Source organism: Kryptolebias marmoratus, linkage group LG21 (genome assembly GCF_001649575.2).
Source record: "Kryptolebias marmoratus isolate JLee-2015 linkage group LG21, ASM164957v2, whole genome shotgun sequence".
Lineage (NCBI taxonomy): Eukaryota > Metazoa > Chordata > Actinopteri > Cyprinodontiformes > Rivulidae > Kryptolebias > Kryptolebias marmoratus.
The window spans coordinates 2,387,463-2,414,527 of NC_051450.1; the positions used below are offsets into that span (position 1 = coordinate 2,387,463).

General features: G+C 39.6%; 1 protein-coding gene across 3 annotated transcripts in view; it reads left to right on the forward strand.

Annotated features, from left to right (window-relative positions):
- The window catches only part of nrp1a (neuropilin 1a), a 75,431-nt gene that overhangs the window by 975 nt on the left and 47,391 nt on the right, over positions 1-27,065 (forward strand). For 2 of the 3 annotated variants that reach the window (XM_017431894.3, XM_017431895.3), the window contains exons 2-3: positions 457-858; positions 1,904-2,078. In XM_017431894.3, the coding sequence (XP_017287383.1) occupies positions 792-858; positions 1,904-2,078 (242 nt within the window). In that variant the 5' untranslated portion in view covers positions 457-791. Of the gene's footprint in view, positions 1-456; positions 859-1,903; positions 2,079-25,988; positions 26,230-27,065 lie in introns of those variants that run through there. The other variant, XM_037973114.1, reaches the window with a different exon arrangement.

Below are 27,065 nucleotides of genomic sequence, written 5' to 3' on the forward strand. Positions count from 1 at the left end.
GGGGGGGGGGGTATCTTTATCTGGGCTTTATAAGGAAACGAGCCAAGTCCTGGTTTGTTTTCACTTAATAACATGTTTTCCATCATGTGGCTGCAGCTCAGACCGGAGGTCTTGTTGAGTCACTATCTTCCATCACTTGTCTGTGTTCCCTTTTTCATTTGTAAGATAGGAAAGTGGGAGGGAGGGGAAGAGTTTGTGACGGCGGAAAACAACTGAGAGAGAGAGAAAGAGAGAGAGGCATGTCACTTAACAGACTGCTGTTGCTCAGCGGCTCAGTGTGCGACTCTGCTTTCATTAAACGACTCAAGAGTTTTGGCAAGAATCAAGTCGAAGTTCTCCCTCTGAGTCTTAGGAAGCAGAGCGGACACATCTCAGAGAAAAGTGCCTTCTTAAGTTCACTGCTCAGCTGTTAGTTTTTCTTTCTTTTCTTTATTTATTTTTGTTTGTTTGTTTCAGCCAAGGATTACATCCAGCCCGGACAGCAGCTCAAGGACTAACGCGACGCACGGTGGTGGAGTATCTTTCTTTGGGGAGGATATGGCACAGCCGGCGCCGGAGAGAGGCGAGCCGGAGAGAGGGCGCAGGAGCTGAGTGACAGGATGCCCGAGACCTGAGCCCTGAGCCCTGAGCCCTGAGCCCGCACTCTCATCCACTTTGGCAAAACACAGACTTCTGTTTTACTTTACTGAACTGGGAGGACAAATATTAACCAAGTAAAAAAATTGGAGGAGTTTTATTTGGAACTTGATTTTTAACGCGTAATTTTACCTTTTTGGGGAGACAAAACAAGAATGCATTGTGGATTAGTTTTTGTCCTCTTCATGGGATTCCTCCTGGTGGTCGAGGCTTTCAAAAACGGTACGTGTGACATCTGATATATCTGTAAATTAAGCTTTTATTTGCTCAGCCAATAAGCCACTAATCCCAGTATGTTTTTGGAAAGATTAGCCTCTCTGATCTCCGTTGATCTTTGGGTAAACTCTGGCTTTACCTACTCGCTCTGGAAACGCCTAAAGCAAACCACTCTTATATAATACTTGTTCTTTTTAATGATTGACTTCCCAACTACTTCTTAGTTCCCTATTTTGTAATATTCAACTTTTATTAAGGATAAGTATTAGGAAAAATAAAATAAAAAATCCCTCATTATGTTGCTTTTTGCTGACTCAACCTAAGGTTTTGTGAAACTTTCAGTTGTTTAAACGAGTTTATTTACTTTTCTTTAGGAACGGAAGTTTATGTAACTGATAAAAAAGAATACAGTTATAAATAAGCTGCTCGTCATCATTAATTGGGTGCCTTTATCTGTTTTAATTTATCCCGATTTATTTTTTCCAAAGCGCGGATTTTTAAAATAAATGTTTCAAGAATGTTATTTTTACTCTTTAAAGAGTAATAGTTTTTAATAACCAAACGCATTCTTTGGGTGAAGGTTTTACGCCACAAGCTGCTGACAAACTACTTTTCCTCCAGACTTTTCACTAAAAACAGCGCTTCGTTTTTTATGACGGAAAAGAAAATGCTGCTTTCTGGTGATTTTAATGACTAACCCCTTTCATAAAATCAAAATGAAGAAATGCGTTTGATCATAATAAATTATTTGCCTACATTTCTTTTTTATTATTACGTTTCATGTTTAATTTGAGTGAGTTTCGTGCAGTTTGCGGCCAGCTTGGAAAGTGTTTTTTTCTAATTAAACTGTAATATTCCCAACAAAACAAGTTAAAACAACAGCCACACGTTACTTAACAACAGTTGTTTCCCAAGACTTGATCCAGACAACAAAAAGCTTTTAGATGACTTGTTTTTTTTCACCATTTATGCTTTTTTAATTCAAACGTTACATCTGCCAGATATCATTTGTTTCCCCTTCAAAACCTGCCTTTTGCGCCTCCTCCTGCAGATAAATGTGGAGGAAACATCCGAATCTCCACCGCCAGCTACCTCACATCGCCCGGATACCCCCTGTCGTACCCCTCCTCTCAGAGGTGCTCCTGGGTGATCTCTGCTCCGGGGGCGCACCAGCGGATCCTCATCAACTTCAACCCGCATTTTGACCTGGAGGACCGGGAGTGCAAGTAGGGTGTCTCTGCTTTCTGCTTCTGAATGAAAAGAAAAACAGCGAATGGAAGTCTTCAAACTCGATTGTTTGAATGATTGCAAATTAAAAGTCCGGATACAGAGTATAAAGTAGATCAGAGTCAGATAATTGGAAACAATCAGATGTGTTTTAAATTTAAACCTCTTTAGATTTCTGCTCATTCATGACTTTATAAAAGTATGTCCCATTTATGTGTGTTTGTGTGTGTGTGACAGAGAGACTTTTTCCTCCTTTATCCTCCTCCACATTGCGCATGAAACTGCGCCATCTGGCGGCCGAAAGCGGACCTGAGCTGTGTGAAACAGATGAAGGAATGTCTGGGTCCCTCAAGGACAGACTTTCCAAAGAGCTTACCGGGGTATCAAACCAGGGCCCCAAGGTTTAGAGGGCCCCAAAAAAGTATTGCTGTTTTTATTGAGAGGATGTTTTGCAAAGCGTTTTTCTTTTCCAATGGGCTGCAAGACCACATCACTGGAAAGAGTTTAGATTTGTCAGAGTCTACGTTGATTAACAGCTGCTTAATGGTTTCTGGTGGGACTTGGTAAAGTTTGCTTCAGATCTTTTTAGTTTTAAAGTCAATACAGTCCTTCTAGCTTCACTACATGACTAATTCTGAGCCATAATGGTTTGTAAATATTCTTTTGCTTTGTAGAAGACTGATGCAGTGTCATTTTCAGTCATTATTCTGTATTTCACCTTTTTCTTGAGGTCCGTGCAGCAAAATGCCTTCATAGATGTAAATTATTTCAGAAAACCTATTACTTTTATAAATTCAGGTAGTGGAGCTGCACTATTTGTCTCAATTTTTAGATTTTTGAAATCTTGCAACTTCCTTCGCTCTGTGTAATCTGGAGACATTAACATAAACTATTCATCCGGCTTTATTAAAAATTGTTCCAGTGTTGCCTCAGTACCTGCTCATATACTGTATTTTGATATTTTTTTCTTTTTCATTGCCATGACAGTTTAAAAGTAAGCACTGCAAAGTATGAAATCAAACCTAAGAACAGGTTTTCCTGAACTATGTCAACTGGTGACGTTAGAAAGAGTTTACAATGGTAGTTTTCCAGATATATTTAAATAAATTCTGATATGTGGATTCACTCTAAATGTGAACAAAACAAATGACTAATTTTGCTGAAAACCATGTGAAGAAACGGAACACAGAAACGGTTCAGATCTACTTGTCTTTTGTGCAGCAATCGCAAATTTAAAAAAAAAAGAAAAAGAAAAAACTGATACAACAGTCCCTCATAATCTTACATGGTAGGTCTATAATTTTTCTGTGCTTTTCACTTTAGATATTATACTGAAGCTCAGATTGGCTCTACTTTGTGTGACTAGTAACCTTCAAGTTAATGTAAACATATTCATGGTTGTAATTTGTATGGTTTAAAAAAAATATTGTCTATAGTGCCCCAAAAGTATGTCCAAAGGCCCACACTCTTTTTTTATCCTGCCCTGGGTCCCTGCTGTTTGGTTTTGGAAATGTCCTTTATTTTTATATATGGGTGATAAGTCACAGAGATATAATATTGAATAAATGTGCATGTTTTTGCAGAAGGCTTTGCAAAAGACTTTGAGGGCCACAGATCTACTCTCAGGAAAACAACATCTTAATAATCCGCAGAGGCGTCCTCAGCATCTTGTACCGCTGGGTCCAGGAAATATTACAATCTTCACACAAGAGTTTCAAATTGTTTAGGAATAAAATTTATATAAAATGTGCTGTACAAGTCATTTACCTGCAGGACCAAATATGGCCGCCACAGCCAGTCAACCTTAGCCAACAGTAAAATGGCTCTAACTCAGTGAACTTTACAGATGTCGAGCTAAAATCTGCTGTGGTAATAAACTACAAATGCTAACACACATTAAGCAACTCTTGTCACTGAGTTTAAGCTTAATGATAACAACAGGCGCTCTGTGAAGAAAATTGATAAGAAGCTGTATTCAATCTTTTCTGTCAATCTGGTATCTCTCTCAGCTGTTTAAATGTTGTAGTGTCTCTTCTGTCAATTGCACTTCTCATCTCACATCAAACCGTACCACTAAGATGCTGCAATCAGAAAGTAATCAGTCTACAAACATGTCTAATCTGTTGATTTGATGATTAGGTTAGGTCCTACAAACACAGCTTAGTAATGAATATATTTCTTACAAGTTGAAGTGTCACCCACCAGCATTATTTAAATGCAACATAATAATGCTTTCAGCTCCACCTTATCCACTTTTGCTCTTTGTTCAGCTTTGCACATCTTAAATTTCCAATATGTATTTGGGGTGTTTTTTAAAAAATATTATAAATTTTTGTGGTTTTGTATTGTTGAGCTATAGTTTTAAAAATGATTTCCTTTTGGATATTATATTCATCTACTTTAACATTAAAACGTCCAAGTTTGAAACAACGGTTGTTTCAAACAGTGAAACTGCTTATAAAGTGCATTTATATTGAAAAAAGAAAACATTTAATTTAGCCATGCTCCCACGTGAAACTCATTACTTATAAATAAAGGCCTGGAATTCTTTAAAGTAAAATTGATCACCCTCCTCTTTTATACTAGAGTTTTAAACTTAAATCATCTTATGCTGAGAAGGGACAGAGTTGTTGCCTTTATAATCAAGTTTTGTAAATCAGAAAATGTTGTTAATTCATCTTAACAACCACCGCACCAAATTTTGAACTAGGATGTCTTTAAACATTGGTCATTTGTAGCTGTACATCCATTGATGATTTTCTGAACGTTTCATTAAAACCTGTCCTGTGATTCAGGAGATAGCTGCCCATGCCTGAAGCTCTAATGCACCCCTATACCATCAGAGAGGCAGGTTGTTGTAATGTGTGCTGATAACAGGCTGGAGGGTCCCTCTACTCTTTAGTATGGATAATGTGGTTTCCAAAATAAATTTCAATTTGTCTGACCACAGAAGAGTTTTCCATTTTGCCTCAATCCTTTTTAGATGAGCTTTGGTCCAGAAAAGACAGCAGTGTTTCTGGATGGTGTTCATAAATAGCTGCTGCTTTGCCTGATAGAGCTTTAAGCAGCATTTGTGGATGGTACAGTGAACTGTGTTTACAGACACTGATTTGTGGAAGTGTTCCTGAGTCTGTAACAGAACCAGACTTGTGTTTAATGCAGTTCTGCCCGAGGACCCAAAGATCACTGGCATCTAATAATGACTTTCAGTCTTCTTCTTTGAGCTCAGAGGTTTCTCCAGATTCCTGAAATCTATTGGTAATATTATGAACTGTAGATGATGGGATAATCAAAGTCATCTGTTGAGAAAACTTGTTCGACTATTTTTAGAGAAAAAGTTTTTGCAGACTGGTGAACCTCTGCCCATCTTTACTTCTGAGAGACTCAGCCTCTCTTATATGTTTTTTTTTAACCATCCTCTTACTGACCTGCTGCCAGTTAACATAATAAGTTGCAAAATACTCCTCCACCTGTGTCTTATTTGTACCACTTCTGTTTATACCCTTTTGTTGCCACTGTACCAACCTTTTTTAAGATGTGTTGTTGTCATCAAATTCAAGTTTTATCTAATTTTTTCTGAAAATAATTGTACAATTGTTTGGTTTAAACATATGTTTCATTGTGAATAAAATATAGGTTTATGAGATTTTATTTACATTTTACATAACATCCTAAATTGTGCAGAATTGGGGTTGTAATTAAGCCAGCCCTAATTTATTAAAAAGCTTGAAGCAAATAGCGGTGCCTTCTTTTTTCTTTTTCGACAGAAACCCATTCAAAAGCTGGTCAAAAACCCTTTAACGACATCCTTCTCAGTGATAGTCAGTAACTGATCCTCGTTTGACTTGTGAGCCACGAGCTGTTGCATCCAGCAAAAGGCAGAGCAGCCAGCCTGTTGTCAGATGGTCGTTTGAGCCGATGAAATCTGAGGTAGGCAGTAATGTGATGAGGCTGAGTCAGTGGAGCTGCCCCGAGGTGAGCTTTGCCTGGGCAGACCGCCTCGCTCTGATTGCCTGTCTTTTTGTGTCTCTGTGTGTGATTGTGTGTGGATTCTTTTTTGTGGCGGTGCCTCGGCCCTGTTCCGTCTCAGCTGTTTGTTTACGCTGCAGGGCTCAGGAGAGAACAGAACTTGGCTGGATCCTGTTACTGTATCCCCCCGCTCCACCCAGAATTGGGACCCTACGCTTCTTTTATGCTCCTTGAATGGTCCCCGTATACTCTTGCAGCCGCTTTTCTTTAAACCTTGGATTTAAATCCCGCTTTAACCTTTCTTTATTACCATCAGAGATTTATGGCTGACTGAACACTGCTGTCTTTTAGCAGCTGGATGCTCTTTGACACTTCTTTGGGTTCCAGTTTCAGCACCAGTGGGACCATAAATACATTCAATATCCTGAAGTATTTGTAGTGTGGAAGGCAAGGAAGGGACAGGAGGAGGGGGCCCTGGAACAATGCTTGTGTTAATCAAATTAGTCAGGAATGAACATCTTGAACACATGCTGTAAGAAGAATTTAGTTTCTGATGAGATCAGGAAGTGCATTTGTTTTCAGTTTGAAAAGAGGGCAGACTTTGAGTTCTCATGCCAAAGGTGAAAGGCACATTTTCCCTATATCTGCAGTTGTTGGCCTCTACCATTACAACATATCTCATTTATTACTGAATCAGTTTTAATAAAACTTTAAAAACTTAATCACTGGATGTACATCTTAAATTGATTAATTTTTGGAGTCAACTCAATTCAAGATGGAGCCACACCAAAATGATTATAGAAAACACAAAACTGTATATAACTCAGTCAATTTGACAAATGTTGAGCTAAAATTTGTTGTGGTAGTAGCAGAAACTGATCCCCATTTTATTCCCATTTTATTCCCATTTTAACCATAAGAGTGAACTGTGTATGTTTGTTTGCAACATATCTCATGAATCACTGAACAGATTTTAATTAAACTTTCAAAAAGTAATCAATGAATGTGCATCTGCAACTTAACTCACTTAACGTTTGGAGTCAGTTCATTTCAAAATGACCACCACAGCAAAATGTTTTTCGAAAACACAAAGATGACTATAAGTTAGCCAGTGTTACAGATATTGAGCTCAAATTTGGTGTGGTAGAAGCCAAGCATTGTCTCCAACACTTATTTTAAGAATAACACATTGTGTAACATCTTTGTTTAAAACTTTAGCATTAGCTGTTGGAGTCAACTTTATTTGTCTGTTAACAAAATATTTAACAAACAATTTTATGGATTTAAATAAAAACCTCTGAAGGTATTCATTGGATGATTAGTTTTTGGAATCAACCAAATTCAGTTTTGCCACCACAGATAATTGGCCTTAGTCTACAAATAAATGGCTACACTTCAGTGAATTTTACAGATATTAAACTAAAATTTGGTGTGGTAGTAGGTGAGGGTCGTTCTTTTTAAAGAATGCTTGACTTTTAATTTTCAAATTGGCACCAACAGTGATCTGCACTTTGTGAACTTATTTCTGTATAAAAATTAGAGGGAATATATTTGTGTATTTGTTTGTGAGTGACCTTCCCTCATGTTTGTGGGTTCCTGTTGTGTATATCGGGTAGGAAGTTATTGTTGCTGCCGAAACAATAAAGGAGACAGGAAGCCCCAGCTGTTAAGTTCTGAGAGTTTTTTTTTTAGTGACAGGACTGATTTTCTTGTTTGTTTGTTTTTTAAGACATTTTGCGACTCTGTTTTTAATCATAAAACTGCAGAGTTTTAACTTTTAAATAATAGGGAGTAGCTCCATTTTGTTTGCAAACTGAACTCACATACAACTCACTCTCCCTTCTCTCTTCCCTGTGGGTCATTAGAGATTTTGTTGGGCTAGTCCATATAGGAAAGGTTGGTGTGAATAGGAGTGGGAATTTTTAAACATGTCACAGTTTGATTCGATTCAGAAGGCTGTGTTTTTGAATTATAGTGTATTTACACTATAATCAAACAAAATCCTGAAAATGGAAGCTCTCATACATAACAGAAACAAAATGTTACTCTACACTGCAGTATAAAACTGTTTTCATTCAAACTTGATTTGGGGAAGTGACATAAAATTCTGTGAATGGATGTCAGTGCATCACATGAACGCTATCTTAGGTTGTTATCTTCGACATAGGACAGTCAGGTCCTATTATGGCTCCAAAGGATGCAACGTAAGGTAGTATCTCACTGGGTTGTGTCTGTTGGAGAGTAGCTGGTGACTCAACATTGCAAGAAAATAGGTGAATTTTACAGTTGCAGTCTCACTGAATTCTGAGTGTTTACGACCAAGTGACCAATAAGCCATGTGGCTATGCTTCGCGCTGCCAGTATGTTTGTGACTGGATGAAAACTGGATTTTAAGTTGTACACATTAATTTGGTGCACACCTCTACCCACATGATACCATTCTAAAAATGTTTTGATACAATCTGGCGACTCCCTCACAAATGCTGTTTACCAACTATAGGCAACCCAATGAGACACTGCCTTGATAAGTGGTAACAACGACCAGCAGTTTTACTTTTCACCCGAGTGGAAACATTTACCCAACTTGCATATAGTGTGGTTCTTGTTAACATAGTTTTCTTTTTAATTGTTCTCCCAAACAATGGCTTTCATTGCAGAAGGTGTCACATGGTACGTGCCATAAATGGTCCAATTTTTAGAGTTTTGATTTTTGGAGGATGTTATTAACAGAAAACAATAATTGATTTTACACATTTTTTAACTGATACAGTATTGTTCATGTCTGCTTTGCAGCACATCAAAAATAGATTATAGCCACAACCCTGTGTGGGAAACTGACTGGGGATTAGATTCAAAACTGCTCTTTAAGAATGAGAAGTTGAAAAATTCAAATTCTACAGTTGTTTAATGTTGGTCTTTCCTGTTTAGCAAATAGGGCTTCCTTCATCCTCCCTCCAACCATCTATCTTCTCAGTCCAAAATATAAACTTTACTGTTCTCAAATTGTCTCTTATCCTAGAGCTGGATGTGAGTCCTGGTAGCCTAAAACATCTCTCCTGTGGAACAAAGATCCTAATGACTACTCAGAAGAGGGGGGACGAAGAGTGATTTGCACAGGAGTTCAGCTAACAAACAAAAAAAAAGCAACTCAATACAGTTTAAAAGCGTAGAACTCCACCATTTTTAATTTGAACTGAGAAAGCTGCTTGGATAAGAAGCTGAACGTCTTAAAAAAAAGAAAGAAAGACGTCCAGTTGGAGCAAATTATGTCTGCCTTAAGATAATGAGAGAAAGCTTTTATAATAATCACACATTCTTATCAAAGAGATAAGGATGCCAGCCTTTGTCAGAGCTGCATCAGTGGACAGGGCAGTAAAAACCTTTTTTTAAAAAAATACAATAAATAAACTAGAAACTTCTAAACTTTTTCTTTTAACAAATACTGGAAGTCAAATCAGTCAACGAGACCAAACCAGAAGTATTATAGTTTTATTGTATTTGATTTTTAAAACCCATCTTCTATCCAGTACAATACCCTGTGCAGCATTTTTACATGTTTTATTAGTATCCATTATTGGATCTGAAAAGCTCTTCATACAGTGCTTGAATTCACAAAACTTAAATTTAGAGGGACCTTCATATCACCACTGCGATCAGAAGATTGTAATTTGCTTGTTTCCAGGATACAAAAGACCCAGGCAAACAGCCGTGAAACATAAATCTGATTCATGTGGGCCACACAGAGGTTGCACCCAAAAGTGGGGTCATCATGACCTACTTCAATTTTTCCTATTTTTAACCCCGTGAGCAGTTTCATTTTTAATGCTGCCAATGGAGGCTTTTTTCATGGGATTTTAGTTCCACTTCATGATGTATTCCTCTTTGTGTGGTTTAAGACTGAAAAGACAAGGCATGGGCTGAAATCCATTTTCCTTTTTCCTCCTTAATTGTTTAAATGCTGAGTCGGCATTCATCCTATTGTTTTTCTATTTATAATTTCTTCTGTACATTTTTTGAAATTAAACTACTTTCACATACTTTGTGTTGTTTTAACCATTCAAATATGAAAAGTTTCACTTGATCGGGGATATTGTGTTATGAATTTTGGTATTTGTACCTTCTATAGTATTTTAATTAACCTTATTTGCAAAAAAATACCCATGGAACTACACTGAGATCTTTTCAATCCTGCCAAAACCATTATTCTCTAAAATGTACGTCAGCATACCTGCTCTGTTTTTGACTTTTTATGCTCATTTCAGCTATTCAACTCTATTGTTTTGCTATTTTTAGCTTTAAATTACAATTTTGATACATTTAGTTCCAGCTACAATTTTGCTAATTTTAGCTTTTAGCTATGGTCTTGATACACCTAGCTTTTAGCAGTTTTGCTTCATTTTGCTTTTAGCTATTGTTTTGCTAATTTTAGCTTGGGTTTTGCTAATTTAAGATTTGAGTTGATGTTTTTCTAATTTAGTTCTTCTCATTGTTTTAACTTTAGCAATTTTGTTTGAGCTGCTTCAACAACATGTAATAGAGTTGTTCAGCACTCAGCATGAACACTGTATTTCTACAAAAAAATGCTAATTTCTCTTGTTAACCTCCACCACAGAGGTTATGTTTTTGGCTGTGTTGGTTTGTTTTTTTGTCTGTTCACAAGTATTTTTAAAAATTAATGCACAGATTTTGATGACATTTTCAGGAAATGTTGAGGTTGTCAACAAGAAACAATTGATCAAACTTTGGAGGTGATCCAGATCACAACCCAGATCGGACTATTTTTTAATTACACTGTGGCCTTGGAGGAGGTTTGCAATCTCCATGTGCTTCTAGTTTCAAATTATACTGTACCTTATCAAACTAATCACATGCATGTCATAAATCATTAAAACCTCTGGAATAGACAGTTACTGTATGTACCTGCAATTGGGTGTGATTTGTGTTGGCCCCCATCAGACTCCCTGCCTTAGCCCTGCTCACCAAATCAGTCCTTATATAATGGAAACTGAGGAGAGCCAGAATGTCTTCCTTATCTGATGGACTGGCAGCGTGGGTAGAGGTGGTGGGGGGTAGTGGGGCTTACAATGCATGCTTCAGTGCACTGCCTTTGCAATCTAATTAGTGGGCAAATGGAACACACATGCACCACATGTTCTTCCAACATGGCTCTTATCAGCAAACCAAACAAGAAGCACTCAAAGTGGTGCTCGTAAAAAGAAAAACAGTCCTCGCCGTGCGGAGCCTGGCTGCTGCGGTGCTGTTGCACATGTGCGCTCCCCTTGGTGGCTTTGTTTGGGGAAGTGCAGGGGCCTGTATCCTGAGAGCGGGGAGGAGGAAAAACACTTTATCACGGAGATAAGGGGACTAAGTGAGCCTTGCGATTCTGAATGCACAACGTGTTTACCTTTCACGCACCGCTGTAGACTTTCACAGAGTAGAGTTTCAGGGGGGCCGCCCTCGCCTCCTCTCACAGCTAATGAAGTTTGAGAAAAAGACACAGCCCGCATCGAGGCAAATATTTGAAGTCAATTTGCTCTGAAAAACAGTGGAATGAGCACGCTCAGCTGAAGTAAAAAAAAGTAAATAGATATGCTTTCGGTCTGCTCCTTGTTCATGCATCCATCGTCTTCTCCCCGAGGGTCTGATAAGGCCTGTCAGACTCATCTGGCTGCACTTGAGGAAAGAATAGAGGTTTCACTGGATTTGATTCCAAATTAAAGACGTAACATTCCTTGGATCCAAAAAAAGGTTCAAAACAGAAACAACTGGACTTTTATTTTGTAGCTGAAGATATTTTGCTTCTCATCCGAGTAGCTTTCACAACTGAGAAAGCTCTCAATTTATGAGTTGGATGAGGTTAATTATCTTACCTTAAATTAGTCTGACTCCAAATGTGAATCAGTTGTAGATGTCCATCCAATGATTACTTTTTCGGTTTCAGTAAAATCTGTTCCACAGTTCACAAGATATTTTGTTAATAGACAAACAAACACAGGCATGGGCAGAAGCAATGTTGCCCTTTTGGATTTGGTGGCAGGCTTTACCAGTGGACAAGCAAAAGGCCTACAAGACATCTTGTTGTCTGAGTAAACTTTTTCTCTTCAGTTTTTGTAAAGTTGGAGATTTTGAACTTTCTTTAACATTCTCATCCTGACCTGCAGGCTGCTCTCTTCACCACTTCTGTTCAGATCTGCTGCATGCCTGACAACAGTATGAATCTTTGATAGCGTGGGATTTGCTGACCGGACCAGAAACTGTTCAGCACAGTGAAATTCCTCGTAGTCAGCCAGTTGGTCAGGCAAGAGCTGCACTGTTTGTTTTGGAGGAGCAGCAGAGAAGAGCTCACAAACAGTTCTCAACCCTTCCTCGTGTCTTTACTTTTTCTATCTGACTGGATGTTACTCTGTCTTTCTGGAGTTCACAGAAATTTTAGTGTGACAGTGTGAGCCATAGATGGAGGGGAGCTCAGACGAGATGGTACTAGGCAGCAGAGCTATTTAAGGAATGTTATTTGATCGGAAAGTCCGTGAAAATCTTCAGACTCACCACTCTTCAAACGTCTAAAAGACCTCCCTGCGTTTAGGTAACAAAGCTTGGAAAAGTACTCTTTCCCTCTTTTTAAAAATAGTTCTCCCCACATGTCATTCCTCAGCTTCATTTCCCCACTGAGTTGTCCCTTGTAGAGCGGCTGGGCATGTCGGGAAGTTAGCATTCTCCACTGTATACCTCATCCAACAGACATCCTGTCATTTTGTGATCAGGCTTAGTCTCTTGAGAGGAGCTTGGGAAAGGGGAGTAGAGTATTAACCTACCCTGCTTCTAAAACTGCCTTATATTATGCCACTCATTTTTCTCATGAAGGCTTAGCACCTAACAAAAAAAGTGCCACCTGTTTCCAGGAAGTGACAGTAGAGAACAGAAAGGGCTTTAGAAAAGATATGCTGCAATTTATTTGTACTTGGTAAGGTGGAATTTTCACTTTCCAAGTTGGAAAAATGAACTGGAATACTCCCAAAGTCAGAATTCCAACTTGAAAAATCTGAGGTATCCCCCACACAAACACACAGATCGACACACCCCACCAGTAAAAATTCTATATGGCTGCCATGAACACAATGACTGGTAACAGCTGCATTTTCACTTCTATCAGATTGTATCTCATTAAATCAGTCACACACATAATGCTGATCAATCTCCATTTCTGAACATGTTAGTACAATATTTTAATCATTGACATTATACCTAGACATAGGACTAGAACCAGAAAGTTAAAGCTACATAGGGCACGTCTAGTGGCTGGCTGCAGTATAGTTTTTAAGTCCCGCTCCGCCATGTATCCAAATTCAATATTTGCTGGTTTATAAACCTTTACATGACCATAATTTTTGCATTAAACAAATATTTACATATGTTTTTTATAAATAAAAATGCTTGCATAAACCACTATGATATATTAATGACTGAATTTGTTTTGAGATGGAAAAATCTACTTCATAACCGTCCATCTGAGCCAATAATGACTACTCTTTATTAACAAATCAATAGAGGTGGCAGTTTTTAAAGAGGAGAAGTGATTGACATGTGTTGTACGTTTATGGTTTGTAAAATTGACATTAATTCTGATTTATCTTAAAGTACACATCATTGACACATCCAGACTAGTGGGGTTTAAAGTGGAGGCACAAAAAAGATTAAAAGCAAACTCTAGCATGTAGGGTGGCGCTGCTTCTTTTAACTCAGAAACAGCAGAAACTGTGTACCAGGTGGTTTTGACGACAATTGACTCCCATGGCTCATAGCAGTGGAAATCAAATTATGCTTTAAATTACACTGAAGCTGCGCCCCTTGAAAAAAGCTTGTCAGCTGCTTCTGAAAGAGCAATCCACTTTGAATGTAACTTGTTTGCACTTCATGACAATTATACCCAGCCTTATTTTGTGAGAATGGTAAAATGATGAGAATTGTGCATTTTAAAAATCTATTTGCAATACACTGTTGTGGTTGCATAATGATGCAGGTGAGGCATTTAAAGGGATTGTGTGGTCCTTTTAAAGTAACCTTTCATGAAATAGTTATCAGTAGTTAGTACTTTATGAGCCATGACATCACTCATAGAGCACAGGGTACAGAGAAAAGTGCAGAAGTCTTTGTCAAGGTTAGGATAATGGCTACCCAAACGGTAAATGTAAGTTTTTTTAGCTGCTTCCTTCTTCAGAGGTTGCCACACGAACAATTTGGCAATTGTTTTTACGCCAAATGCCCTTCCTGCTGCAAGCTGGGCTCAAACCTGCAACCTCAGAAATACAAGACCACAGCAGTGACCACTGAGCCACTGTAGCTGGCTAGCCAATGAGCATCTGTAATTTATTCTCCTCAAGCCTTTAAAACAAGTCTTCTTGAAAATGTTTTTGTGGGGTGAAAGAATTCTACATTAGCTGTTATTAGCTGATATTAAACTTCTTTACTTTTGCGTGACACTGTTTGTTTGGTTTGTTGCTCTTTTCTCAACTGAGTCTACAATGCGAATGTATATGTGCTGAGCATAGACCCCGTATATCATGTCGTTGGCGCTGAGGCTGCTGAATGTATCAGTCCACCTGATCAGCCCGTCTAGTAAGTCAAACGTTACTTAACTCCAACAAACTGATACATTCAGCAGCATCGGGACTTCTACAGTTACACAGCCTATGCTCAGAAAACATAAATTTGCAGAGTAATAAGAGTTCTTTTAAAAATGAGCAGATTACCCCTTTAAAGCAAATAGATAAAGAGCTGCAAGTCTGATGTACTTTAAATTCTTCACCTAGTTAATTAAGTCAAGGGCAGGACAGACCTGACAGCAGACAGAGGTGTTTCACAATGAAGCTGTTTCCCTTCACTCTCATTACTCTTTTCTATTCTTCATCTCTTTTAGCCATAGAGGGGTTATACCCTGGCTAATGAGCAGGACGAAAATAGGTCTATGGACATGTGCGTTTGCTTGAAGTATGTGTATGTGTGAGACTGTGAGTCTTTTGAGGGTCTTCTTTTTTCATCTGCCTGTGGAGTGTTTCACCTTGGCCACGGCTTGGAAGGGCAGCCTGATTGAAAAGCTTTCTGGCCGTGGCATCTGCCATCCTCCCCGCTGCTTTGTCACCACTTTGATTCATGCACAACCTGACCACAACTGGGAGGCGAGCCACTCTACCTCACAGCGGGATGCAAGTTCAATTCACAGCAGAGGTGTGGAAAAAAGGAGGACTGAGGGAGAAAGAGGAGGAGAAGGGGAGAACAGTTCTTACTGATAAATAACTCACCGGATTTCAAGCCTCAGTTTTGTATCTGTGGTGGCAGAAAAGCACTGCAGTCTCACATGTCTGCCTGTTTCAGTTTTCATCTCAGTGTAGGAGTGAGCAACTTGTGTTTGCCAGAGACGAGTGTCCCTAAGCTGTTTTTGGCACATAGATGGTGTTCCTTCTGTTTCCTTCCAGGCTCAAACCAATGCAAGCTTCCCTATATGGATGCTTTTTTTCTGGAATAGAGCTGCAGCCCACACAGCTTAGACATGTCAACCGTATCCTCTTTTACTTTTATCCAAAACAGATTGCAGGAATATGGGTCGACTCATGTTTCCAGGACAACATTTGGTAATCTTAGCGCTATATCTGGACCCACATGTATTGACAATGAAAAACAGAATCCTGCTTATTTTGCTTCCAATACCAATGAAATGGCACTGAATACCAAGGGTATATTTAATGAGCTGTTCTGTTTTCAAACAATTGGCAGTGAGTACTGTCTCCCCCTTGTTCTGGTGTTTTAATATAATTAACAAAGGTTTTCCTGTAATTTTTTTTTCTTTAAACAACAAATTCACATAAAATAGTAACAGGTAAAAGCCAGGGTGAAAGAAAAACAATAAAAAGAGAGCTTAGGATATATGGGTAGCAGATCAAATGTAATACTTGGATCACTTGGAAACAGGAGTTCTCTATGTCTTACTTATCCACCTGTCCCAGAAGAGAACGGAAAGAGAAAAAACACTTCAGTTGAAATGATGAAGGAGCTCTGGATGCTTTAATACCATGCGTTCAGACTTGTCAGACTTGTTTCATTCCATGGTCTTACCTTGAAAAGAGCCTATGATTGTGATTGATGTGGCCACAGTCGTACACGGGTTGTTTGCTGCCCTAACACCCTGGTGCTTACAAGGTTGGCAATAGGGAGGAGGGTAGAGGGGGCTCAGCAACTACAGGGTTCTTTATTCAAACAATCAAGTAAGTTCCCAGAGGAAATCTGGTTGAAGCAAAGTTTGTTTGCAGTGGGTAAGAAGGACGATAGGTAGGAAGTAGGAAGCTGAACACCCTCCTGTCTGGGCCACAGATCCCTGGGGTCATTTTTGGTTGCTGTGTTTGTTTGTGCACTGTAGGTCGGCTGGTGTTTCTCCGCCACTTAGCCCTGCATGATTCAACCAGGGCTAGAAGCAGACAGTGATTGATGGAGTGATACCCAGCTGCTCACTGATTAAGTTAGAGCCACTCACAATCCCTCTCTTTGTTTGCTCTTTGCTTGATCTCTCCTTGCTAAATTGCCAACATTAGTTGTGGTCCTTCTATTGCATTTTCTTCTCACCACTTGTTTCTTCTATTAGATGGCAGTAAATGTGAAAGAGGACAGACTAACAGCAATCTTTCCTGGCATTATCTCTGCCGGGTTAGTGCTGAAAGTATTATTAGTAGCTTGCTTTTCTGGCAGTGGTCCAGCCTTTCCAGAATGACCCCTGCATGCACTGGATAAATGACAAGAGGGCCTCTTTACTCAGGCAGACAACCTCCGATAAGGCAGAGATGTTTGAGTGTCAGGCCAGCAAGTGGAAGTGTCACATTGCCCTTCAAATGCTGGCAGTGGGCAGCTGACTAGCAGCACCTAAAATCAGCTCTGTAAAGCCAAGAATTTGCCCTCTCTACCCAACACCAGGGGATGAGTTGTACCGCCTGGCAAGAAGCCTATACAGCAAAGCTTCGTTGGCTTTTAAAGTGCTGCATCACAGGAAAATATGTGCTCATATGCACAGAGGGAGCATCGCAGCTACAAAGTAAACACTACATTCTTGATCTGATTTTTATTCAAAGGAAACTAGCAAATTGTAACAATAGCTAACCTGCTTGTGCTTGTAAATATCCTCTTTTTATAGAAACATCCTTTGCTTATTTCAACCATCATCTTCCTATTTCCTCTTCCTGTTAATATCTAGAAATAACGTTTTCTTGTCCTAAATTTTCTGTGTGGATAAAGATGAGTAGTGGATGGTCTTATGTTTACGCGTACACTTGGCGGAATAATCCCAGTCGTCCTTAGCACTCCCACAGCGCGTGATCACAGTCCTCCAGGCTTTGCGCCCAGCCAGATGACCGGGTCATGACGCATCCAAGCCAAATCTGCTCCTTGACCCTCCCCATCCCCCTCTGCCAACTCTTTTACAGGCTTCAGGGAGGTCAGAGAAAAAGGAAGAGGAGGGAGAACACCAGGGGGGACGGATGGGGTATTTAATTGAATAATTCCCAGTGCGGTTATTAGTACAACTGCCCTAAAGCATCCCAGCATTCGCAGAGCCTTGCAGAAGAATCCTAGCGAGCGAGAGTGTCGCTTCATGGTGCTGAACCTTTTAGCACAGCATCTGTTTGCTAGCTACTTCTCAGTTTTTTTTAACTGGTTATGAAAGTGTTTTCTCACCCCCTCCATCAACTGTTCTGCGTTCATTCCTTTTCTATCTTGCTCTGCAGTTTCCTTTAACACCCCCCACTACTACCGTACTACGATCTTCCTCTCTTCCTGCCCATTGTGGAGAGTTTTGAACAGCACCCTTTACCTCAGTCTGACCTTTATTGCAACTCCCCCCAGCACCTCTTTTTCTTTCTCCTCCACTATCCTCGTCAGTTCCTCTTGGCTTCTGTGTTGCACGCTCTGTACATGCACAGTTTAATACTCAACAGGGAGCGCTGCTAGCGACCCACAGCATCAGAAAGAGACAACTAATAGGCTCTTTGAGCGCAGCTTAGGGAGGATGCATATTGTTGTTTTTCTCCTAGTCAGGTCATAGAATGTAAAGTCATGAAGCATTCATGGGGCTAATTTTAGTCTGATGTTAAGTTCAGTGGGTCAATTAGACAAAATGGTTCACTGTATTTCTGCATGTTCTCTTGTTACATGATTCAAAATATGGCCTCAATAATGTACATCTTGGATTATAGTACAGAAGATCCACTAATAGTTTATCATCTAGCAAGCGCCCCTCTTTTATGGCATACCAGAAATAAGTGGGATGTTGTTTGTGGATTCTTTTGATCAGGGGCTCGACTCAGTTGCATATTGCAATGATCCAGCCATTACTCCCTCCCAGCAGTGTTGTCTTCTATTTGTGTCACTGATGTGTTACAGGGTGGAAGCAGAGACAAAGAATATTGCCTTGTCCAAACGAAAATGCTGTTTTTCCAAAACTGTCTTTTCATTTGTTATTTTTAAAAAATATCCTCATCAACGTAAGAACCGTTTTCAAAACTGTTTGCAGATTAGTTTTGACAATGTTTGCTTTAGTATTGTTGACAGTTCAGTAAAGTAATAAAAAACCTTTAGTCTAGATTATTTGGTGTAACATCCATCCATCCATCTTCTTCCTCTTATTCGGGGTCGGGTCGCGGGGGTAGCAGCCTAAGCAGGGAGACCCAGACTTCCCTCTCCCCAGCCACTTGGGCCAGCTCCGCTGGGGGAATCCCAAGGCGTTCCCAGGCCAGCCGAGAAACATAGTCCCTCCAGCATGTCCTGGGTCTTCCCCGGGGCCTCCTCCCGGTGGGACGTGCCCGGGACACCTCACCAGGGAGGCGTCCAGGAGGCATCCTCACCAGATGCCCGAGCCACCTCAACTGGCTCCTCTCCACGTGGAGGAGCAGCGGCTCTACTCTGAGTCCCTCCCGGATGACCGAGCTTCTCACCCTATCTCTAAGGGAGAGCCCAGACACCCTGCAGAGGAAACTAATTTCAGCCGCTTGTATTCGCGATCTTGTTCTTTCGGTCACTACACAAAGCTCATGACCATAGATGAGGGTAGGAGCGTAGATCGACCGGTAAATTGAGAGCTTCGCCTTTTGACTCAGCTCTCTCTTCACCACGACAGATCGGTACAGCGCCCGCTTCACTGCAGACGTTGCACCAATCCGCCTGTCGATCTCCCGCTCCATTTTTCCCTCATTTGTGAACAAGACCCCGAGATACTTAAACTTGGGGCAGGACATCTTCCCCGACCCGGAGAAGGCAGAATTTGGTGTAACAATATTGAGATTTTTAATCTGCTGTATTCAAGACAAAGTATTTGCTAGTTTGTTCATTAAAGTAATACTGTATATAAAGGTTTTTCTATTGTTGAGCAACTGCCAGCACAAACACAAGCATGTAATCTGTCATTAATGTTATGTCTGTGATGCTTGGGGTTGTGAGTTAAGCTAGAGGTGTGATTATATGGCATCATTATCTTCAAAAGGTTGTGTTTTGGATGTTTACACAATAATGCAAGAATGCAAAAAATGCAAATGCAAAAAACCCTCTTTCAACTTGTCTTCATCCATTCTTGCTTCCTGTTGTTTCTTCTTTCAAGATTTTCTTAATTGGAACCTGTTTTCAAAAAATTCCTTTCTGGTCCTCCTAAATTTCCATTTCTGTGTGGACGCAAAGCTGAAACGTAAAAACGATTTTGTAAAACAAAATGCTGTTCCAGTGTGGATGGCGCCTCAGACAGTGGTTGTGTGTTAAGAGGACACATGTCAAAGTCATCCCTGCTGTGTCACATCAGCCCTCTCTCCCAGCGCCCTGTTATTTTTACCCTTGACTTCTCATTGTTGGAACAGTGGTGTATCATTCGAGCTGTGCCACGAACCCACGTGGAGGATTCTCTGTTCACTCACCTCTGCCCCCACCCCCTCTCTCTTGTGTAATCAGAGATTCTCTTAAATGTCAAGGTGGGACAAATGGGAGCTATTCCCTCCAGTAATGACCCTCAGATATGGGCTGGAGGAAATCTCGTTCTTTCCCTCTCTGTCTGACAAAACATATCTTCCTTTTCATTCTTGAATTTTAGACCAATTTCCTGCATTCTATTTTTGGGATCCTTTGTTAATTGCGTCACAGAGTTTTAAGCTATAATGTGTCAAAATATTTTGAGGAGAGGTTGTATAATTGATCTATTATACAGCTCTCAGTCAGAATATGTATAAAATAAGGGCATTCCTACATTTTTTTACTGAATGAGAAGTTTCTTTGAAAGTTAGCCACAAGGCAAGTCATTTCATTTGCAAAAGCAAACATTAACTGGCTGAATATTCAGATCTGCACATTAGGATGTACAGATGCTGAATTTGTTAAATTCAAAACAATTTTACTTTGAGTTGCAGTTAGCACGGAGGAAAAAAGTTCTAAATGCTAATTTTTATTTTTGATGTAAGCAGTGTTTTAACCAGCTTCACAATGTGTGACAGAAACTGACATTTAGGTCACTCAAAACTTTTAAATATGGTAAAAACTCATATAGTATAGCACATTTAAAAACAAAACATGCTATACTTTACTGGAAATCTGATCCTTTTTTATTGTGTTTTTTTTTTTAAATCTGTCATTTGCTGTCTCAGTAATCTTTTTTTTAGTTTTACCCTCATTTTGTTCTTCAAACATTTTCTGAGCTCAGCAAAAACACCTTCTTTACTGCTAAATGAAGTGAACATTGTCCTTTTTGAGCAAAAGTCAACTTCAGGATGCACTGAACCAAAAAGTGTATTTAACTTCTTCAGTCATTCATGAAATTTACTGGGGGTTTTGTATGATAACTTAGTGGAAATTGAGGACTGTCATCACCAAATCTGTATTTATATGGCTCAAGAAACACCGAGCATACTGTATATAATACCCTTATACATACATACACATATCATATATATATATATATATATATATATATATATATATATAAACAAGAACTTTGGTGGCAGGCTATATGCGTTCCTTAAACAAATGCTAGTTTCATTTAATAATATCAAAGTAATAATGAAAGTTTAAATCCTGACAAGTTAAGGGTAAAGCAAGACAGATGCAGGAATGAAATCTGTTTCTGCATTTGCAAAAATTAGCTGATATGGCATAATTTGTCATAAGCTCCATATTTGTAANCCCCCACACACACACACACACACACAAACACCACCAAAAACGGAGTTACAAACAAAGCAGAAAAGCTATCTTCTGAAAAACACATTTGGAGTGGTATAGATAGGTCCTAAATCTTCAGTTTGCTCGACTGACATATTATTCAGATTTTGTTATGATTGCCTTTTTGTCACACTTTACAGTTTTAATTAGGGAAGAAAGTGACTCTAAGGGAGATGAATAAAAAAATGTACAACTTGGCCTTGGCCCTGTTGGCGTTTTAGCTTTTATAATCAACAGAAAGCAGATCAGCTGAGCACAGTTCAGCATACCCAAAGGTCAGAGTGTAATAGGTCTTTCATGAGAGGTGGGCATGGGCTGTTAAAGCAGTCTGCTAACAGTAGGAGCTTTTGTGGTCAGTTTTATTTCCCCTGATTGTTCTTACCCCCACACCCTTAGCTTACCCTTTCTTGATTTCTAAGCAGTGTGAGCCCACTCTGTGCTGAGCAGAAAGGATCCCCCCTCAGGGGCAGAACTCTCCCTCTGTCACTGTGTGCTCATATTTTTGAATAAAGGATTATTGTGCAGAAGCAGAGGGGATGCAATAATAGAGTCTAAACGTCTAAATTCATTAATTTGATTGTTGACGACAGTAGATCTCTCGACAGTGTAATTAGGGAAGCTAATGGATGTAAGCATGCTAAATCCATCAGTGCTAATGATAATTGCAGCGTTGGAATATGATTTACAAATGTGTGGCCAAGGCCGCAACAAAATTGAGAAACAGCTTCAGCATCTAAAAATACAACAGCACTATGATGGTGACACGCAAAGATGCCTATTGGGGTGGGTGCAGCTGGGCCATGAAGGCGGGAAATATCCGTCTTTTCATCCATCTTTTTTATCTCAGTCCATACATGTGGAAACATATGTGGTGGTGAGCAAAAAACAGACATGCCCGCAAAGAACCACTACTTAAGTTGGCCATTCTGATTGGTTGGTGGTTTTTCCTGCTGGGTGAGTTGCCACGTTTGTGGCATTGAACATCTGCAATTATTTTCTGCAGAGTCACAACATTAGCAGAAAGGACGATAGCCGAAAATGTGCAGATTTGTTATCCCCAACTGCTAAAGACAAAGGTGATAGTATTTTTGCCAATGTCAATGTGTTTGTTTGTCTGTCTGTTTGTTTGCAAAATATCTTATGAATCACTGAATAGATTTTAATAAAACCCTTAGAGTGTAATCACTGGATGTACATCTACAACTGATTAACTTTTGGAGTTAACACTAGTCAAGTTGACCACCACATTTAAGCAAATTTAGCAAACACATATACACATTACACATATTTAAGTAGAATTTGTTGTGTTAGTAGCTGAGAATCATCCCCAACACAAGGTTTGAGCTTTAACTGATTGCTCAAGATTTCTTTCTAAAATGTTGTCCTTAACTGTTGGAATCATCTTTGCTTGTCTGTTAGCAAAATATTGGTTGTTCATCTATAACACATTAACTTTTGGTCAGCCCAATTCAGGATGGCTGCCACATCAAATCAATCTTAGCCAGCACAAAAATGACTCCAATCCAGTCAAATTTACAGATCTAAAACTTAACATTGTAGTAGATGATATTGATTCCCAACAGATACTCCAAGCACTACACATTGTGCAATAATTTTGCTTAAAATGGTGGTCCTAATTGCTGAAGTCAAGCCTGGCTGTCTGTTAGCAAAATAACTTAGGAACTAATGAACAGATGTTATTAAATCTCTCAGAAAGTAATCATTGAATAGACATCTACAATTCATTAACAATTGAAGTCAACCTGATTCAAGTTGACCACCACAGCTAATCAACTTTAGTCAATACAAAAATAACTCAAACTCAGTCAATTTTACAGACAGTAAACAAACATTTTGTGTTGTAGTAGTTGAGAGTTATGATCAAAAGATCTACTCCGAGTGCTAACACATTTTACAAGATCTCTCAGTATTGTATGAGATCATGCATAATGTCATTGACCAGGTTTGACCAAAATGGTTACAACTCCATCATTTCTCATTATAAAATAATCTTAGTTTAAAACTTAGAGAGGTGGTGATATGTATTCCTTCAAGAATGGTAGGCTTTTAATTCATTTATGCTTTAGCTGGGAACATTAGGATGTAGTCCTTGTCTTCTGCCCCAGTTCTTCTTATTTACTTGTCTGTCCTGTGTTGCTGCTATGAGGGTCATTACAGATGGATTGGTGCCCAAAGAGAAAGGGTACTTGTTATTCCAGTCTGGGTAAATAAATGTCACATGCAATAGAGAGGCAGAATTGGATGAAAATAAAGAGACTGATTTTGTCAAGGTATGTCCCTTTCATAGTCGGACAAAGTAACTCAGAGATCGGTTTGTCTTTGGCCCTATTGTGCAAATCCTAATGATGTTTCTCCTGAGCCCCAAGTAACAGTTTGGTAGAAGAGGACTTGTTAATACCCGAGGTCTGTCTGCAAGTTGTAGTTTTCAAACAGCTGACAGCAAGGTCCTTTTTCATGCTAAGCCTCCCTGGGACTCTCCGAGCTGTCCTGAGTTCTTTGTTTAGGCATTTCCACTTGTGTTACCTAGAGATGTTTTGAAATGTTGTAGGTGACATGTTTTCATGCAACAACAAGCTGTACACGGTCATTTGCAGAGAAATGCTAAAGAAAGGGTCAGGCAACTGAACCGTGGGCAGCTGCAAAGAAAAAGCTTTTGTTCCGATGCTTTTCCACAAAATGCTGGAGCTTATAAATGGTCTTATTAAGAAATCTAACCAACTCTATGAGGCTTATACTGTCTGTCATAGCGTTATTCCATTGCTTTAGATTGTATTGCTTTTGTACAACCATATCAGGCGGACATTTATAGAGGGAGGACAGATTATTTTCATGGGAAAGCTTCAGGCAGTATAACTGTTATATTGTTAGGCCGATGGTTTGTCGCCTTCTCTTCAGCTTCGCACAGAGGACTAATGTTCTCGTTTGACACTAGCGGATTGCTTTTTCTCTGTGCCTGAAGAAAGAAAGCAGCCTAATACATTTGAGTTGGTGAAGCGAAGGTCGTTGAGAATTACATTCGCCCCTCCACCTCCCTTACTCCTCTACCCCATTTCTTTTTTTTTCTCCCCCCTCTTTAATTTCCCCACTGGATTGGCAAACCGTTTTCACTATTAGCACTGTGGTAGGGAGCTCACTGTATGTGTGCGTAATTATCTGTGTGTCTGTGTGTGTGTGTGTGTGTGTGTGTGTTGTGGTGTGCTTGCAAGCCCATCCAGACCCAAAGCAGTCAAGACAAATAAATAATTGGGTGGCTCAACAGGATTGTATTGTCATGAGGAACAAGAACAACAGCAGCAGCAGCAGCAGCAGCGATAAAACATAAATATTACCACACAAGCACCTGAGAAGAGGTCAGGAGGAAATAGAGCAGTGGAAAACACCAAAACTGTGGAACTGTCAAGGGTTTTATAAGTAGGACGAGTCCATGGACTTGTTTTATGATCCAACATGGAGGTTAACTGTTTTCTGTTCTTCCCGAAGGACTCTAAACCATGGAAGCAAGTACCTACAGGTGTTTAGAGCAATAGATTAGAGCTATATTTAGAGCAGCTGGCAACACGAGACTTTGAAAGGCATCAAACGGTCCAGCCAAGCAGCTCCCACAACGCCTTTCAGACGATAAGGGCCTGGATGGATCTACTTTAGCAGAGCGAAGAGTGTGGATGCACTGACGTGGAACCACTGGAGTTCTGGCTGACACACCACCCATTTAGGCACAAATAGAGACATTTTGAAGAAAGAGGCTTCTATCTCTCAAAGCGAAGACCCCCAGGGCTTTTTCTCTCTTCCATCTGCGTTCTCTATCCCGCTGTGCTGCCTTAACGAGGGCCATCCGAGCTGATGATATGCCAGGGTAAAAATGTAGTAAACAGCTTTGTCTTCTTTGGATGGTGAAAAATAGATCTGTGAGTTTAAACAGCAGAGGGATGCTACTTATATGCATACACTATCGTTTCAGTATACTCAATATTTCATTGTGTCTGCACAAAATTCTGTTACACATACTGTACATTGGCCACATATTCAGTATGTATGCACAAATGACACAGTTTCAGACACTTGCTCAGCTCCACCATCTGTACCAAAGCCTGCTCCTCTACTCATCTTTGTGATGCATCTCAGCATCAATTCTTTAAGGCGTCTGGCAATGCACAGTTGCAATGCGGGGTAGAGTACGATAGCTGCAGAGACAGAGGTTCTGAGGTGAATTATAAATCTGCTGATAGACCAGAGGAGGGCCACAGAAAGATTGATGCTCTCTGTTAAGAGCCAGAAGCCAAAAGAAGGAAAGGAGGTAAGCAGATAAATTCCCTCTCAGTAAAACAAAAAACACTAGGGAATTAATCTTATTGTATCACCTCACTGTAAATTCAACTTAAATTTCAAAGTGAAAATACCTGTATCATTCATTATGCCATATTTTGTTTGTTTGTTTTTGTTAAACAAGAAAGAAGATTTCATGCTAATTAGACTCTATAATGCCACTGTAAGACAAACACAGACTACTAGCGAAGCCTTTTAATGTAAATAAGAAGTTATTTCATGGCTGTTTGATTAGAACATAGTGGAAATTGACACTCCAAATTGAATATGAAACCAGGGAGAGCTACTTTTGTTTTGTTTTATTTTGGCAGCTGATAAAGGGTCTGAACAGAGTGGTGCGTGTACTTGATGCTACAGTTGGTGGCCTGTCAAGTTAAGAGGTGAAAGACCTGGTCTGAAATCACACCATAATCACAAGAGAAATGGAGGGAAGCCAAAAACACAGAGCAGGGGATTTCCCATTTGACAGTTTGCCCCCTTATCGAACATCTGTGCCTCATATTTCAAGCTGCAGAAGTTGGAAGCAGACCCACGCCTGGTGTCGCTACCTGGTGTAAAGCCCCACCGCTCCTCAGCTTGGTGGAAATCTTCTCCCAGGATGTCATTTAGGTATTTTATGTCAAACTTTACATGCATTTACAGTACAGTTGAACCTCTAAGTACAAAAAAGCAAGGGAATCCTCATTTTCACTACTGATTACACTGACTAACACGTCTCATGATTTTCCATGTTTTGTATTTGTCTTTTTTGTAATAATAAAATGTACTTGTTTTTGCCTTCTCTACCAATTCTTCAGCCTGTTCATGGTCTAGGGTCAGAAACACTGTTAATGCTTTCTGCTCCAGATAGGCAAATCATTTTGGCTTGCACGCGCTTGTAGTCATATCATTTTTGGGACAGCTGCACCACAGTGTTCCTTTCAGAGATATACAGTTTTTACTGTTTTTTTTTTTTTTTTTTTTTTGAGGAAATACTGTGGCAGGAAATTTGAAGTCCACTATTGTGTAACTTATCACCCAGGAACCACATGGCACCAGCATTTTAAACAGAAGATGTGTGTACTGTAGTGCACAGTCTGCCCAGTCCCAAAAATCTAAGCTTCATGCATTCATCCACAGAGGCACATAGCAAACTCTAGTGGACAGGTAAGTTGATTAAATTTACGTCACACAGGTTTTGCAGTTACAGCGGAAATTATGAATAATCAGGTTTCCAGTCTTAAGGCCTAAAAACATTGGCACTCAACTCATGGCCTGACTGAACGGTGATGTCAGTAGTGTGGAGTTGCTTTTTATAATGGCACTTCATATCTGTGGCACTCAGTGCAGTTCTCCTCTGAAACAATAGGTCTTGCATTAAAAAAAAAAAAAAAAACGCTATATAGCAGGAATGGCACAAGAACAGTCATGTACAGGTAGTAAATTTTTCATACAAAAATGCAACT